The 17,787-nt window shown below is 36.0% G+C and overlaps 1 protein-coding gene across 1 annotated transcript in view; it reads left to right on the top strand.

Moving 5' to 3' along the window:
• Window positions 1-13,850, top strand: part of pkn1b (protein kinase N1b) — a 26,071-nt gene extending 12,221 nt beyond the window's left edge. Inside the window, exons 5-19 of the mRNA XM_073822825.1 lie at window positions 1,931-2,040; window positions 2,113-2,256; window positions 2,548-2,623; window positions 4,074-4,203; window positions 4,285-4,369; window positions 6,703-6,797; window positions 7,068-7,140; window positions 8,279-8,370; window positions 8,556-8,732; window positions 9,107-9,169; window positions 9,256-9,332; window positions 10,906-11,048; window positions 11,270-11,377; window positions 11,462-11,542; window positions 12,471-13,850. Of these exons, the coding sequence (XP_073678926.1) occupies window positions 1,931-2,040; window positions 2,113-2,256; window positions 2,548-2,623; window positions 4,074-4,203; window positions 4,285-4,369; window positions 6,703-6,797; window positions 7,068-7,140; window positions 8,279-8,370; window positions 8,556-8,732; window positions 9,107-9,169; window positions 9,256-9,332; window positions 10,906-11,048; window positions 11,270-11,377; window positions 11,462-11,542; window positions 12,471-12,674 (1,658 nt within the window). The 3' untranslated portion in view covers window positions 12,675-13,850. The remainder of the gene's footprint in view (window positions 1-1,930; window positions 2,041-2,112; window positions 2,257-2,547; window positions 2,624-4,073; window positions 4,204-4,284; window positions 4,370-6,702; window positions 6,798-7,067; window positions 7,141-8,278; window positions 8,371-8,555; window positions 8,733-9,106; window positions 9,170-9,255; window positions 9,333-10,905; window positions 11,049-11,269; window positions 11,378-11,461; window positions 11,543-12,470) is intronic.
• Window positions 13,851-17,787: the final 3,937 nt, after the last annotated feature.

Genomic DNA, 17,787 nt, shown 5'->3' with positions numbered 1-17,787 from the left:
TGGAAAACAAATAACGCGTTCTTGTAAAATAACGAGTCACTAAGGGGACATGATTAGCTGCTTGCTAGCAAGTTAGCCTGTTACATTACAGTACATACAATTTCACTTACCACATAAACAGAGTAGAGAGATGATTGAAGACAATGGCGAATTATTTGCATATCAGGGCTCTAGAGTGCGACCTATTTTCTCAATGGTGCGAGAGCCGTTCAAGGGCAAAAAGAAACTACTACGTGCGACTATGAAAAAATATTTAGGAGCTCCATGTGCGACTGACCCGACCAGCATATTTGTGTTTGCGCTGAGTGGAGCTTCAAAGGTTTCTATGTGTTTTGCACATTGACTAATGTATCTCAAGTGTAGAGAGAGTGTAAATAAGAGACTGAACGGGCAGTAGCTTCGTTTATTATAATAGAGCTTTGTGATATTGCGAACTAAGATGAGTGACAGCTTTTAATGATTTTTAAGGGAGTTTGTAAACGAGATATTGATTTATTACAACAGCTAAATAAACAAGAAGTTATTATTAAGTGACTTACATTGTCTGACTATAACACTATTGTCTGATTTTGCTCTGTTTCGTCGTCAAAAGTGGTCTGAAACAAGTCACAACTGAGCCGCTGCGCATCTCCACTCAAACACAGCGGTGTTTCGTTTATGAATGAACGTGCGTTTTTAAACGAATCTAGTGAAATGATTCAATTTCCCATTCATAAAGAGTCACACGCTTTATTCTTGAATGAACCATCCGTTCGAACGAATCAAATGAATGAAATGATTCAGTAATTAAATCAGTGTCTTATCACCACCAGCTGGCAGAACGTTTTAGTTATTTAAATCATTTGATATTTCTGTGTTCAAAATTGTATATTTTTGTATACGATATAAGTGCAAGAGAAAAGCATGGCAATATATATTTTCCTCCCATCTCATATTTATTTGTCTTACAAACATTTACTGTGTCTGGTATGATAAGAATGGGGCCTGGTGGAAAGCGATCACTGATGCAGTCGCAATATTGCAATATATATTGTGGAAAAGCTGGGGTTTCTTTACATGCTAAAAGTAGTAGGGGGGGAAAAATTGATTTTAAATCGTAAATCCGTTTTTTTTGTGTGAAAAAATCGGGGATTTTATTTTTAGGCCATATCGCCCAGCCCTAACTGTATGATAAATAAACATCTTATCACACACTGCACACGTCTACGGCGTGGCTCCGATGCGTCAACCGATGTTCGTCACTCTAGTCAATGCTTGTGTTTACATCAGCCGTGGCTTTGCATGTGTTTTGACCCTGTATATCGTACACATCAATGGCGTGGCTGCAGCACGGCTACCAGAGCAGTTCGCGGACACTTTAGTCAATGCTCGCATTTATACAAGCCACCCTGCAGCTCGCTGAAGCATCCCAGAAGTGGCTGTCCATACTGGCTAAATCCCCACCTCAAATTTCCATAGGCAGGATTTATTTGAATGATATTCTAATGAGCTTTGAGACATCATAGCATACAGAAAACAAACACTAGTCCAAAGGAGCCGTTCGTTGTAGTTCTTGAAAAGGGATTTAAAAAAAAAAAAAACTAAATATCTCCCTTTGGAGTGGACTTTGAGATTTGTAACTTTGTAGATGTTTTTATGCCCAAACATACACACCACACACTGGCTAACATTCAAAAAGTGAAAAAGTATAATAGGGCCTCTTTAAAAAATCATAATTTTTCCAAACATTTGAGATGTAGGTGGTCATATGTTATCTCGGCTGTGGCGTCTAAACATGAAAATTTCTAAAGTCAGTCATTTTTGTAGTTTTTTACTAGAGAGGAAGTTTTAAAATTCATTGTCACACTGTTTCAAACGCATATCAAAAGAGGAAGAAATAGATATTGAGTGACAGTAAGTGACTGTCTGATGTGTTTGTGTGTGTGTTTAGCGGAGGTGAGCGCCGTGTTGAAGCTGGAGAACTGTGTGGTGGGACAGACGTGTTGGAGGAGTGTTGGTGAACAGACGTGGGATCAGACCTTCACTCTGGAGCTGGAGAGAGTGAGTAATACACACAAACACACACGTACTCATATACTCATACTCAGATATTCAACTAATGTACTCGTTCAGTCTAGAGAGATGGAGATTGCGGTGTACTGGAGGGACTATCGCTCGCTTTGCGCACTCAAATATCTGAAGTTAGAGGACTTTCTGGACAATCAGAGACACAGAATACAGCTGGAGCTTGAACCACAGGGACTGCTGCTCGCCGAGGTACAAATACACACACAAACAAACACGTGGTAACAAGGCAAACATGGCTGAAAGATCTGTACTGAACACAATTTGCATGAAATGCATTTTTTTTACCAAATCACCAAAACTGAAATTGAACTTTTCATGAAGTCGAAAACCAAAACTGAAAGTAAAGTTTAATAATGAATTAATTTATCAGATTTATTTTACAATCCGCAGGGAGACTTTTAAGTTCATGTTGGCCTTATGCTTTGGTAGATACTTTATACATAATGAAAAACTGTTTGTATTTACACTTGTGTGTTACAGGTGATGTTCTTCAACCCTGTGATAGAGCGAGGTCCACGTCTACAACGACAGAGGAAGGTGTTTTCTAAACAGCAAGGTAAATCATATTCACTGTCTGCATGCTGGGAAAAAAACACTGTGCACAAGGGCTGAATCCCATGCTAAATGTACTGGTAGCAATTAAGAATGTACTTCAAAATTTAGTATGAAGTTTATGCATGTATACACTGAAAAAAATCTAGATATACATTATGTAAAATGCACTTGAAAATGATAAAAGCTGCCTTTTTTGTAATAAGTTTCTTTCTAAAAAGTACACTACCAGACAAAAGTTTTTTGAACAGTAAGATTTTTTATGTTTTTTTTTTTTTAAGTAGTCCCTTCTGCTCACCAAGAATGTATCCAAAATACAGCAAATAACAGTACAATTTTGAAATATTTGTACTATTTAAAATAACTGCTTTCTATTTCAATATATTTTAAAATGTAATTTAGTCCTGTGATTTTAAAGCTGAATTTTCAGCATCAATACTCCAGTCTTCAGTGTCACATGATCCTTCAGAAATCATTCTAATATGCTGATTTGCTGTTCAAGAAACATTTTATTATTATTATTATTATCATCAATATTTAAAACAGTTGATTAATTTTTTTCAAAATTCTTTGATGAATAATAAGATCTAAAGATCAGCATTTATCTGAAATAAAAAGCCTTTGTAACATTATAGAAATTAATAATTTTTTTTAGCAAGGATGCTTTAAATTGATCAAAAGTGATGATAAAGACATTTGTAATGTTACAAAAGATTTCTATTTCAGATAAATGCTGTTCTTCTGAACTTTCTATTAATCAAAGAACCTGAAAAAAATTACTCAGCTGTTTTGAACACAATAATAATAATAATAATAATAACAACAACAACAACAACTAGATATACAAACTTTAAGTTGGCTTGAAAAAGCCTGATCAGAAAGTGTGAAAAAGTTTTTAAAAGTTTTCAAAATTTTAGAAATTGTAAAAAAACTGTATGGTTTTCAGTCCAAAAAGTTTAAAGTTGATTTTAAAGCTTAAAGCTTAAATGTTTTAAATGTAATAGTCTGTCAGATGGATGGATAAATGGATAGACAGCATGTTTTAGCATGTTGCTAGCATGTTTCTAACTTAATTTGCATGTTGTTAGCATGTTCCTTGTTCATGTTTCTCAAGCCTTATTAAATGTTAATAATGAATGAGTAATGATACTAAATTAGCTTTGCAATCACAGGAATAAATTACATTTGAAAATATATTTAAATAGAAAACAGTTAATTTAATAGTAAAAATATTTTCAATGTTTCCCCTGCACTTTGGATCAAATTAATGCAGGCTTGGTGAGCAGAAGAGACGTTTTTAAAAAACATTAAAAATCTTGCTGTTCAAAAACTTTTGACTGGTAGTGTATATATATATATATATATATATATATATATATATATATATATATATATATATATACATATATATGATATAATATTGCAAAGTAGTCATAATATGTTTGTTTGCTCAGGTAAAGCGTTCCTGCGTGCTAAACAGATGAACGTGGACATGGCGACGTGGGTTCGTCTGCTGAAGAACGCCATTCCCATGAGCTCCTCCACACACAGCTACACACAACACAGCAACACACACCACAGCAGGTACTTTAAGACACCACAAACACACATCTGATCACCTGACATTTCTCTTGACCGACATCTCAAATGTCAAACTTTCCTCAGCAGTGAGATTTCCATCCAGAAGATCCAGCTAGACGACGACTCTCCTCCATCTGTGACGAGGAAAAACACACAGACGTCAAACACGGTAAACCTGAGAGTTTTTAAAACTTTATTTTATGTATGAATTATCTTATCTTCTGTCTCTTGAGTCTTGCAACACTATAGAAATTAAAAGCATTTTACAAACTTCGCAACAGCACTGATTTTATTTATTTATTTAGTAAATAATTTATTTTTTACAATGAATGAAAACTCTTTCTTGTATGTAATTGTTATGTGCTTTATTGGCACAAACTGTAAAATTGTGTTGAGCGCAGCGCAGAGCAGGAAGACAAAAACTTCTTCTGAAGAAGAAATAGAATGAACATGAAAACAGTCGGTTCAGAGTTATTGGGGAGAATGAACGACGAATAAACAGGAGTTCAAATAATGAAAGCTACCTGGATAAAAACATTTATTCATAATCCAGGAGCAATACAGATTTGTACAATATTATTGGATAATAACAGCACAATATTACACACAAATTTATAAAGCTGCATCACGCAGGACTCAAACCCACAACACAGCAGGCGGTCAACTTTGGAGAACTTTTTTGTAAACAGTAGTCAATACCAAAAATCTGTTCAGTCATTTCTGTGCGACTCGGTCCAAAGACCATCTGACCAGATTTTGAACAAAAATAAAAAGAAATTTGTAGGAAGAGTAGCTAAAACAATGTTTTTCATTTACTTCAACATGGCTGACCAGCACATTCATGGAACATTACATTGTCAGAATCGGCATACCCCAGGAAATGATATTAAAACAACATAATTTGGACAATGTTTTCAAAAGTTACAAGTGTTTTTGTAAAAATTGTTATTTCTCTGGTACAGTAGGTGGTGCTGTCTTCAAACTTTGGAGGTACCTCCAGGACATTGTGTTGATGACCCCAAAAATGTGCAAATTTGGCATCTCACAACCCATAGGGGCCGCTGTACCCAACTTTGGCATGAACCCTCAGAGCATGGTGTTGATGAAGCACACCAAGTTTCATTTCAATTGATCAAAGTTTGGCCAAGATACAGCCTCTGAACCAATTTTTGGTCAACTTCGTTAACTTTGAAACATTATAACTTTTGAACAAAGGTGAATAATAAAAAAAAAAAAATTGTTGAGTCATTTCTGTGCAGCTCAGTCCAGAAAGAATTGGATCAATCTTCAAGGAGGAGTAGCAAAAAAAAAAAAAAAAAACGGAATACTGTACTTTTCAAAGTGGCCGCTACTGCAATAGGTGGAGTCTTAATGTAAGCTATTGAATTTGATCAGCATGAGAAGAGGAATCAGGTGTACTAAGTTTAATTTTTGTAGAATTAGAGGTTCAAGAGTTATTACCATTTAAATGTTGAATTTTTTAAATAGTGATGGTGCTATAAAGTTGGTTCTAGAGACCCCAAATTTGGTCAGATCACTATTCATGGCCATCACTACAAGTGTGCCAAATTTCATCATTTTCTTATGTTCTGTTCATAGGGCTGCCGTAGACTCCCGTTGGATGAAAATAATAAGAAAACACACAGATACAATAGGGCAGAGGTCTTCAACCCTGTTCTTGGGAACCCACTATCCTAAAGAGTTTAGCTACAACCCTAATCAATCAACTAAACAAAGAAGACTGTTTGAAAATTACAGGCAGGTGTGCTGAAGCTGGTTGGAAATAAATTTTCCAGGAGAGTGGGTCACCAGGAGCAGGGTTGAAGACCTCTGCAATAGAGGCTACAGCCCTTCAGGCTTGGCTCCTAATTAAAGTGAAATAATAAGTGTAAAATACAGAAAATGAAATAATATAAGCTAAGCTATTAAACAATAATAGTCTGTTGATAGTAATAATAACAATCTGTTTCTCAGATTGCTATTACAGCCAATTTTGGAAAGAATTGGATCAATTTTCAAGGAGGAGTAGCAAAAAAACGAATACTGTACTTTTCAAAGTGGCCTCTACTGTAATGGGTGGAGTCTTAATGTAAGCTAATAAATGTGATCAGCATGAGGAGAGGAATCAGGTTTACTAAGTTTAATTTTTCTAGAATCAGAGGTTCAAGTGTTATTACCATTTAAATGTTGATTTTTTTTGAACTAGTGGTGGCGCTAAAGAGTTGGTTCTAGAGACCCCAAATTTGGTCAGATCACTCTTCATGGCCATCACTACAAGTGTGCCAAATTTCAGCAATTTCCTATGTTCTGTTCATATGGTTGCTAGGGACTCTCTTTGGACGAAAATAATAAGATAACATACAGATACGAAAGGGGCTACAGTCCTTCAGGCTTGGCCCTTAATTAAAGTGGAATAAGTGCAAAATATAGGAAATGAAATAATGTAAGCTAAGCTATTAAACAATAAAAGTATGTTGATAATACCAACAATCTGTTTCTCAGGTGGACATTGGCCCAGCGTCTGAGCCGGTCTCTCCTCCTGATCCCGCTCCTCCAGAGAGGGTTGTCAGGACCAGTTCCCAAAACTCGCAGCGCAGGTACACGTCCTGCCAGCACACAATATGCTTTCCAGAGCGGGCCAAGACAGCGCATGAAACAAACACACACACATTCTCACATACATGCTGCCTGTTGTTTCCGACCTCACACCAGCTCTTCCCTTCAGTTTAATTACATCCGGCCTCTCTCTCTCTCTCTCTCTCTCTCTCTCTCTCTCTCTCTCTCTCTCTCTCTCTCTCTCTCTCTCTCTGTGTGTGTGTGTGTGTGTGTGTGTGTGTGTGTGTGTGTGTGTGTGTGTGTGTGTGCAGGCCCTCCAAAAGCACTCTGTGTCTTCAGGATTTCCGAATGGTCGCAGTGTTGGGCCGGGGACATTTTGGCAAGGTAACTGGAACATGTTCAGTCACAAAACTATTAGCAAAGCAACTAGTCAGACCGAATCGGCACAGACGCTTCACAAAGTCTTGCACATCCGCCCACACTTAGGTTAATTTATAATGTGCTTGCTTTAAATATTCTGCCTAATTTGATTATGCTTTCAGCTAAGAGTCTAGCATTCTACATTTATCATTTTTTACCACAATTTTCACTTTCTGACTAGTTGATGACTGACTAGTACAAATTCGCCTTGCAAGCAGTGCTATTTATATACTGGGTTGATTATATGATAATATAAATATAAATTTTTGTTTCTGGATTTTTCAGCTTTCTTTTTCATTAAAATTTGTCTTAATTTTACGGTTGTGTAATTTTCGTTCATTTCTGTCCTGTTTTATTTCAGTTTTAACATTTTTGCAAGGTTGCATTTACTTGATCAAATTCAGAAAAAAATACAAATACAGAATATAGTCATGTTGTGAAATATTATTACAGTTTAAAATAACGGTGTTCTATATTAATACATTTTAAAATATAATTTAATCCTGGGATGCAAAGCTGAATTTTGTTTGCCATTACTTCAGTTTTCAGTGTCATGATTCTTCAAAAACATTCTAACATGCTGTGATTATCAATGTTGGAAACAGATGTACTGCTTAATAATATATATATATATATATATATATATATATATATACACACACACACACACAATCACACACAGACACACTATTTACAAAATATATTATATTGTATTTATTTACTTACAGGCAGTTGTTTAAACCAGTTAAATGTATTCATTTTATTTTACAAAGCAAACTTACTTGATATTTTTGACTTCTTTTGTCTTTTAAATGTAGCAGCACCATAGAAATTAATACCATTGTTTTTTTTTTTGTTTTTTTTTATTTAGATTTTCAGTTTCTTTTCTAATTTTAATTTTATATATTTATATTTCTGGTTTTACAAAGCAAGAGTTTAGTCCTACACAAAACCCATTTAAATCAGTGATTTTGCTTCTCGAATTTTGCATTGCATTAACAACAAATGTTTTTCCTCTCTATTTGAGACACTGTTTTTGCAAAGAGTCAGGTGTGAATGAAGATTCGGATTTCTGTTAAGCACGATATTTGTGTATTTCCAGGTGCTGCTGTCTGAATACAAACGCTCAGGAAAAGTGTACGCCATAAAAGCGTTGAAGAAAGGGGACATTGTGGCACGAGATGAGGTGGAAAGGTGAGGAACTTAATTTAAGTTCTTTTCTATTTGTTTGATACTTGTATTAATTCCAAGTAAAGATATTGTGCAATTTTTCTATCTAGTGAACTTCATTGCACAAAGTATTTTTTTTTCTTACTTAAAATGCAAACTGCAGTTCATTCGTTTAGTCTTCAGTCTTAACTCTCTCTACTTTCTTCCAGTTTGATGTGCGAGAAGCGAATTTTCGAGACGGTGAACAGTGCGCAGCATCCATTCCTAGTCAACCTGTTCGCGTGTTTTCAGACGCCAGAACATGTGTGTTTTGTCATGGAGTACACAGCCGGCGGAGACCTGATGATGCACATACACGCTGACGTCTTCTCTGAAACACGCTCTGTGTAAGTGTGTTAAACTTAACTAGTTAACATGTAGATAACTGGAGAATTGAGTAAAATATTCAACAAATCGATTACCACAATGGTTTTGTATTGCTTTGCTGAGACATTATTTTCTTAAATATGCAAATTGGGCATTGTCTCATTAAATATGTACTTTGCATACATCAGAGAACAAATCTATACATTTTACAAAGATGTTATGAGAAGCTAAACAGCTCTTAAAATGTACAGTTTTTACTGTAATGTCTTGCCTTAAGGATCATTGTGCACTCTGGAAGTTTTGTTCCTGGATTTATGTGTATATACAGTGTTTTTCAAAAGTATACTTCATATGTAAGTGTGTGTTTGTTTGTTTATTTGTGTGTGTGATGCAGGTTTTATTCTGCATGTGTGGTTTTGGGGCTTCAGTTTCTTCATGATAATAAGATTGTGTATCGGTGAGTAAACAACTACAGCTGTTTTCATAAAAAGTTATTAAAAATTAGAGTTAATTCTTGCATTTGTGGCTATGTGCGTTTGTCAGAGATCTGAAGTTGGATAACCTGCTGCTTGATACTGAAGGTTATGTGAAGATCGCAGACTTTGGACTTTGTAAAGAGGGTGAGTCACAGACTGTACTTACCGTAATGACATTGATGGAGTTAATGGAGAAGGAACATGATGTTTGTTCACTGCTAGATCAGAGCGATCTGGAAAGATCGGATGTGCTGCTAACTGCATACTATTTTTAATAACTCTACCATTCAGGCATTTTGAGTCAGTATGATTTCTTAATTTCTTAATAAAGCTGAATTTTCAGCATCATTACTCCAGTCTTCAGTGACGCATGATCCTTCAGAAATCATTCTAATATGCTGATTTGCTGCTTATTATCAATTTTGAAAACAGTTGTGCTGACCATCTGGTAAGAGCTTACTCCACTGATCTCAAGAGGCACATTAACTAGAGGCTGTGATCTTTATTGTCTTTGTTTGTGTGTCTGACTCCTATGCTGGAAATGCCAGTTCAGTTTAAGCTCAGAAGGGTTGGGTAGAACTGGAGGGGTTACGTTGGTGCCATGACCCAGATGGGAGTAAATGTAACAGAAGCCAGCTGGTATGAGCTGTGCAGGTAAACCTCACTTCCCTGACCTCAAGAGGCACAGTAGCAACTGACCCTAGAGGCTCCGGTCTTTAGCGTCCTAGTTAGTGCGTCCACCTCCCATGCTGGAAACACTGGTTCAAATCGCTATAGAGTTGGTTCTAGCGACCCCAAATTTGGTCAGATCACTATTCATGGGCATTACTACAAATGTGCCAAATTTCATAATTTTCCTACTTTCCGTTCATAGGGCTGCCATAGACTCCCATTGGATGAAAATAATAAGAAAACACAGATACAATAGGGGCTAATTAGAGTGAAATAATAAGTGAAAAATACAGAAAATTAAATAATGTAAGCTAAGCTTTTAAAGAATAATAGTCTGTTGATAATAATAACAATCTGTTTCTCAGATTGCTATTACAGCCAATTTTGGAAAGAATTGGATCAATTTTCAAGGAGTAGCAGCAAAAAAACAGAATACTGTACTTTTCAAAGTGGCCGCTACTGTAATGGGTGGAGTCTTAACCTAAGCTATTAAATGTGATCAGCATGAGAAGAGGAATCAGGTGTACTTAGTTTTATTTTTCTAGAATTAGGGGTTCAAGAGTTATTACCATTTAAATGTTGAATTTTTTAACTAGTGGTGGCACTATAATGTTGGTTCTAGAGACCCCAAAGTTGGTCAGATCACTATTCATGGCCATCACTACAAGTGTGTCAAATTTCCCATTGGATGAAAATAATAAGAAAACATACAGATAGAATAGGGGCAGGTTGAGTAGAACTGAAGGGGTTACGTTGGTGCCATGACCCGGATTGGAGTAAATGTAACAGAAGCCAGCTGGTATGAGCTGTGCAGGTAAACCTCACTTCCCTGACCTCAAGAGGCACAGTAGCAACTGACCCTAGAGGATCCGGTCTTTAGCGTCCTAGTTAGTGTGTCTTCCTCGCATGCTGGAAACACTAGTTCAAATCATAGTGATCCTAGCAAATCGGAGTGATTGTGTAGAACTGTAGGGGTTACACATTCTGATGTGTAAAAAGATGTGCATGTTTTTTTAATGTCTTGTTTTTATCTTCTTTCCTGTAGGAATGGGTCATGGCGATAGAACCAGTACATTTTGTGGGACTCCAGAGTTTCTTGCTCCTGAGGTTCTAACGGACACGTCCTACACCAGAGCCGTGGACTGGTGGGGTCTTGGCGTGCTTATTTACGAGATGCTGGTTGGAGAGGTGTGTGTGTGTTTGTGCAATTTGTGTATTTGTTTTTCCTTGATTGAAGCATTAACTAACAAAATCTACTAAAATTCACCAGAAAGTGTGATTTTCATCCGTATTTTTGTCTGGTTTCCAGTACAAACATCTAAACCTTCTTAAGTCAGCATACCTTTTGGAGATGCAAAGTGGTAAAATAGGAAGTCTTATTTTCTGATATATAATCTGTGTGTGCCCAGTCACCATTTCCAGGTGACGATGAGGAGGAGGTGTTCGATAGTATTGTAAATGATGAAGTACGTTACCCAAGATTTCTCTCCACCGAGGCCATTGGTATCATGAGACGGGTAAGACTTTTATTTTTCCCCAAAACTGTTCTCTGATTGGCTGTTTGTTAATCAATAGGCGTTTTGCTTGTTTTTCATTGGTAGCTACTGAGGCGTAATCCTGAGAGACGACTGGGTTCCAGTGAGAGAGATGCAGAGGACATCAAGAAACAATCCTTCTTTAGAGTATGAAGACTTGCCACATTAATACAGAGTCTGAGGACATGATGATGGTTAAAAAAAGAGAGAAAGATAGAAATATTATATTTTAATGCTTTTGCACTCTTGCAAAACTTGCAAAACTCTTGGAAATCTAGAAATAATATGGGATGGGAGGAAAAAACTAAAACTCAGTGCTTTTACAAGCGAACAGAAAAGTTTCTTAGTGGAACGTAAAACCTTTGAATGAGAATGCAAAGCGCTATACTTTTGTGAGAGAATGCAAATTTCTTTGGGGAACACAATATTTCTGTACGTTTTTTTAGGGGAACACCATACTTTTGTGAGAGAATGCAAAGTTTCTTGGGGTAATGCAATACTTTTGTGAGAGCATGTCAATTTCTTAGGGGAACACTATATTTTTTGTAAGAGAATGTAAAGTTTCTTAGGGGAAGCAATACTTTTGTGAGAAAAAATTGGCATAATGGAAGCTTCTTGGGGGGAAAGCAATCTTCTGAGAATTAAGAATTTCTTGGGGGAATACAATACTTTTGTGGGGAAAAAAAAAATTCTATATTTTTGGGAATACAATACTTTTGTGAGAGAATTTAAAATAATATGTTTGTTAGAACATGTAGAGTTTCTTTTTGTGAAAAAAAAAAAAGTACATTTTCTTGGGGGAAACCCAACACTTTTATTGGATAATTTAAAGCTTACTGGGGGAATGCAATATTGTAAGAGAAGTAAAGTTTCTTAGGGAAAGAAATACTTTTTTGAGAGAATGAAAATATTTTGCAAGCAAACACAAAGTTGCTTGGGGAAACACAAAAGTTTTGAGAGTAAATGCAAAAGCATTGAAATAAATTTTTTTCTCATATTTTGTTCCATGTCCTTTTAGAGACTCCTAGTAATCCTAGTGATGATGTTGACTTGATCATCTTCTCTCCCTCTTTAGAGTATGGACTGGGATGCGCTTTTGCAGAGGAGAGTTTCTCCTCCGTTCGTTCCCGCGGTAAAGGGGAAAGAAGATGTGAGTAACTTTGACTCAGAGTTTACGAATGAAGCTCCGACCTTGACGCCTCCTCGTGAACGCCGGACCCTATCGCGGAAAGACCAGGACTACTTCAGGGACTTTGACTATGTCTCTGACTTCTGCTAGGACACAAATGTGTGAACTGACGCTGCTAGGTATGGGAGATGTGGTTCTCGCATCCTAGTCCCCATCAAGGCTGCTTGGCGTGAGGACTGACACTTCCTCAGAGGCTTCCTGCCAATGGAACATGGGTTTGTTCAACATGAAAACCATAAAGAGAGTAAGAGTACTGGGCCCATAAGAGGGATTGGACCTGGTGGAAATGACTCCATCTGGCTGTAGGAGGTACATCAATGAAGAAATTCAAGAATCCACATAATGTGAAGCTCTGAAAGCTGTTGGCCAAGATGTTTTCTTGCCCTGTTTTGCAGAAGCAGGATTTTCAAAAGGTCAGTCAGGCTCTTTCATGACATTATCTTTAGCACCAAATGCTAATGAAGTCATGGAATAGAGTGCTGCAGGGATGACCGATTTTTGTAGACCAGTGCGCATTTTAGTACTTTTGGTTCCATCGTCTTGAAGTCAATGGTTTTTTGGTTAAATCTCTGAAATGAAGTCTGGGGTTAACGCAAGCTCAACATATTTTCATACTTTATTCTATTCAGGGGGGGAAAACTAAATAACACCTAAAAGAGTTCATTTACAGCCTTCGTTTAGCTCTTTACTTCTAGGGATTGTTTTTAGGCTTCAAAATTCATAAAAGGAACGTCCTTTTTAAAAATTCATAAACTGTTGTTGGTCACAAAGCTTATATTCTGCAATAATCCAAAAGCCAATGGAAAAATCCTACTGGGTTTTTGTGGAAGGAAACAGTATGATGCTAACTTATGTGTTGGTCTACAAAAAATACATCTCTGCAGTGCTCTATGAGAGCTTGTTGACAAGCAGAGTCCAGTTTCATGGTACTGACCCGAGTAAAATGGCTCACCCAATTCTCCCTTCTCCTGTCTTTCTGTCTGCATTTTCTCTTTTGACCAGTGTATCCATATATCACACACAATCCAGAGACTGTTTACTTCTGTAATACACTCATTTAACCACACAAGGGCGGCAGCGAGTTGTCGAAACACTGTCAGGTGTTCGTTGTTTTGGGATCCTTAAGTTTGTATGCGTTTACTGTGTTGTGAGCATGTCCCTAAATTTGTATTTTTAGAACTTTTGTTTTTCTTTCTCACTGAAACCTGACTAATTATGGAAATGCTATGCCTGAATATTACTATATTAAACAACTCATCTCTTTTGGGACAGTGTAGGTCATATGATTCTCCTTTATGACATTTTTGAGAAAAGCGAAGACATTTTTGACCAGAGTCAAATTAAATTAAGCAGGGCCGTTCGTTACGTCAGCAAATAAACCAGCGAGTACTAAATGTGCTGTGAGGAACTTGCTTAAAACATGATGGGATGTTTGAAGCAATGATTGAAGATAATGTCTCATTATTCCCCAGAGGAGAGAAGGAGAAAGTATCCATGGAGACCAAGAAATGGAGCTGTAAAATAGGAGGTCATGTTGTTCTGTGAACAAACTACACTCCTGTATCATATTCTCCCTCATGGAGTAATTGAGTCATTGTTTATCTGCTCTGTAATTTGGCTTTTTCCAATCAAATCACATCGCACTAAACTCCAGTAACATGACATGCATTTTTAAGTATCTTGCTATGGTACAATGGTACAATTGGCCCTTTTTACACCTGATATTATCACGCTAAAAATAAAGCTGGGTAGGCAGTGATGCATTTGTTCATGTTGCATTTGTAGTGTAAGCGCTAATGCATCCTGATGGTCATTTTAACACTTAATCATTGCATGACGCCTGCAGTAAAGTATCAGATCTTATTTCGTTCTCAGTCTCCATACCAGTCTTAAATTTTATTTATAGCCACAAAACCAGAAACCCTTCTCTAAAAATGAAGGGTCCATGAAATCCAATCACGAGTCGCCAATGAATACTCATTTGTAATTGCTTAATACCATTGCCTAATGCATTTTTTATTAATTTGGTACGATTTTTTTGTGTGTTTTGGCCAGCATGGATTTTAATTTTAGCAGTGGTTCTCAACAAACAAATGTTCAAAGGATCCCATATAGAGTTAAACCAAAAATTATTCAGAAAACCAGATTTAATTTTATCTTTATTAGCTACTAATGGGTGAAGGACACTATAGTTCATTTATGTGAGGATAGCAAAATAAAAAGTAAACTGTAACGTATTATACCCAAAAATTCTTCATACAGTGGACTACCAGTAAAATTTGGGACCAAAATTATTCAGACACTTTGATCTGACCATGTTGTTTTACACCACAGACTGAAGAAAATCAAGAATTGCCTGGTAATTGATTGACCTAAATTGGTATTATCTAATGTCGTGCTTCAAATTAACAGCTGGAAGTGATTCATCCTAATTCATTACATACCTTTCCCAAAGTTATCTGACATTATCAAGATAAATTTGAGTTCTTGTCATTTTTTATGACCATTTTCTAAACTATAGTGAATAAATTGTGATAATGTGAGAAATGTTGAAGGTAAGATATACTTATGCTTGTTTTCCAAATTTTTTATTGACAGAAACTGGGAGTGTTGATATATTAGTTACAATCTATTTTGTGAATCCCTAAACGCTAACTATTAAACTTTAATTTTAATATATGAATACATTTAAATAGTGTTTTTTTTTTATAATAATCAGAATAATAATAACTGAAAGTTTAAATTTGCAATGCAATGGAAGTTGCGACAGATCCATGGTTAGCAGATTATCAAAAGATAATAAAAAAAAAGATAAAACTGATTTGAGTTGTTGATTGATAATTAAGTATGTTTAAAAGAAGCACAATATCTGTTTAATGGTGTACGAAAAATAAACTTAATGCAAAGGGAATTTTTCTTACCCCACTGATAGATCTTATTTATTTGTTAATTTTTCAGACAACAAGGCCTAATTTCTAATATTTCATGCCTTTTTAAGGTGAGAGACACAGCAGGTGAATATGGTAAAATAGGGTAAAAAAAATAACTAATAGTTATCACCTTACTAAGTTGATTGATAACATTGATAATTGCAAACATTTTTTTGTATTACAAGTTTTCTAAAATGTTAGGTTTTAATATTCAAATGAGGCAAAAGGATACAGCCAGGGATAAAAAAAAATTGAAGTATGGTGTAAGTGCTATTGAAGTGGAGATTTATGGCTAAAAAAAAAAACTCATTTTGAGAAAACAGGCTTTAAAAATATGTATTGTAATTGAAATCTATTGACACAAATAGATAACGTGCTTTAAAAGAAACACTTAAAAGTGACTTTTGGATGTTTTCTTTCCACTAGCCCTTGTGCGTTAAAAAAAAAAAGTTACACATATATAGGTGCAAAATGGACAAAAATGTCCACGTCCAAAAACTTCCATAAAAATATCATTTATTAATATTTTTTTCCACTTTCACTGATGTCGGTTTTTTAACCAGGATCTGTTCTATCCATAGATACCAAACATTCATTAATTTTCAGAATTTTAACCCTTTAAATGCTGGTTTGTTTACATAATGCCACAGGTGTTTTTTTTATGAAAAAATTAAAAATAGTAGTTAATTTCCATATACTAAATGATAAGCAGAATTTTTTTTTTTCTTTGCTTATTAGCTTCTTGGGTGTGTCAGTGAAGAACAACAACATTCATTTTGAGGCATTTGTATTTTTTATGTAGTGTCAGATTTTTAAAAAAAAAACTAACACTTAGGGCCATAATGGACAAAAATGTCCATGTCAAAAAACTGTCATGTTATATATTAAAGAAACACACCACTTTTTTTGGAAATAGGCTCATTCTCCAACTCCCCCCGAGTTAATAAGTTGAGTTTTACCATTTTGAAATCCATTCAGCCGTTCTCCTGTTCTGGCGATATCACTTTTAGCATAGCTTAGCATAGATCATTGAATCCTATTAGACCAATAGCATCACGTTCAAAAATGACCAACGAGTTTCCATATTTCTCCTATTTAAAACTTGACTCTTCTGTAGTTATATCGTGTACTAAGACCGGTGGAAATGCAAAGCTGCGAGTTTCTAGGCTGATAAGATTAGGAACTACACTCCCATTCCGGCGTAATAGTCAAGGAAGTTTGCTGCCGTAATATGGCTGAAGCAGGAGCAGTAATACCACGCAGCACATGTGCAAATGCTAAACTAGCTGGGAACTCATTTCTGATAATACTCCGCCTGCTTCGGCCATATTACAGCAGCAAACTTCCTTGACTATTACGCCGGAATGGGAGTGTAGTTCCTAATCTTATCAGCCTAGAAACTCGCAGCTTTGCATTTCCACCGGTCTTATTACACGATATAACTACAGAAGAGTCAAGTTTTAAATACGACAAATATGGAAACTCGTTGGTCATTTTTGAACGCAATGCTATTGGTCTAATAGGATTCAATGATCTATGCTAAGCTATGCTAAAAGTGATATCGCCAGAACAGGAGAACGGCTGAATGGATTTCAAAATGGTAAAACTCAACTTATTAACTCGGGGGGGGGGGGGGGGGGTTGGAGAATGAGCCTATTTCCAAAAAAAGTGGAGTGTTCCTTTAATATTTTTTTCCACTTTCACTGACTGTTGTGTTTTTTTTTTTTTTTTTATCAGCATCTCTTCTATTCATAATTACCAAATATTCATTCATTTTCAGAATTGTAATGCTTTAAAAGCTGGTTTCTTTACATAATGCTCACTGTCAGTGGGCAACACTAGCTCCAGAGCTTCCTCTGCTGAGTAACGTCTCTTCATCTTGCAAGCAATGAAATGACCAAGCCCTCAAGCACCAAATATGTATAGGTTTGGCTGTGCGAACACCTGTCTGGGTTTTGTGAACACTCAAACTTTGTATAAAATCTACCAATCAGCGTTTTCTTGTGGTGAAAACAAAAACAATGTGTTTAGCAGCTTCTGAACTTCTACATCAAATTCAAGCTCACCTTTATCTCTGTACAAAAACAATAACAAATGAAAAAGTGCAATCAAGGATTAAAATGTGTGTTTGGGTGAAAAAGAAAAATCCTCAAAGCTCATTAACCTTCTTTGACCTCATTCCTAGTTTTCACATGGCCCTATGACCCTGCCAAGGATGTGACTCATAGACATGGAGTGGGATTTTTGATTGCCAGTACAATATCATTTCTTTC

This window comes from Garra rufa, chromosome 1 (genome assembly GCF_049309525.1).
Source record: "Garra rufa chromosome 1, GarRuf1.0, whole genome shotgun sequence".
Lineage (NCBI taxonomy): Eukaryota > Metazoa > Chordata > Actinopteri > Cypriniformes > Cyprinidae > Garra > Garra rufa.
Note: the sequence above shows the minus strand (reverse complement) of the source record. Positions and strands in the feature narration are given on the sequence as shown.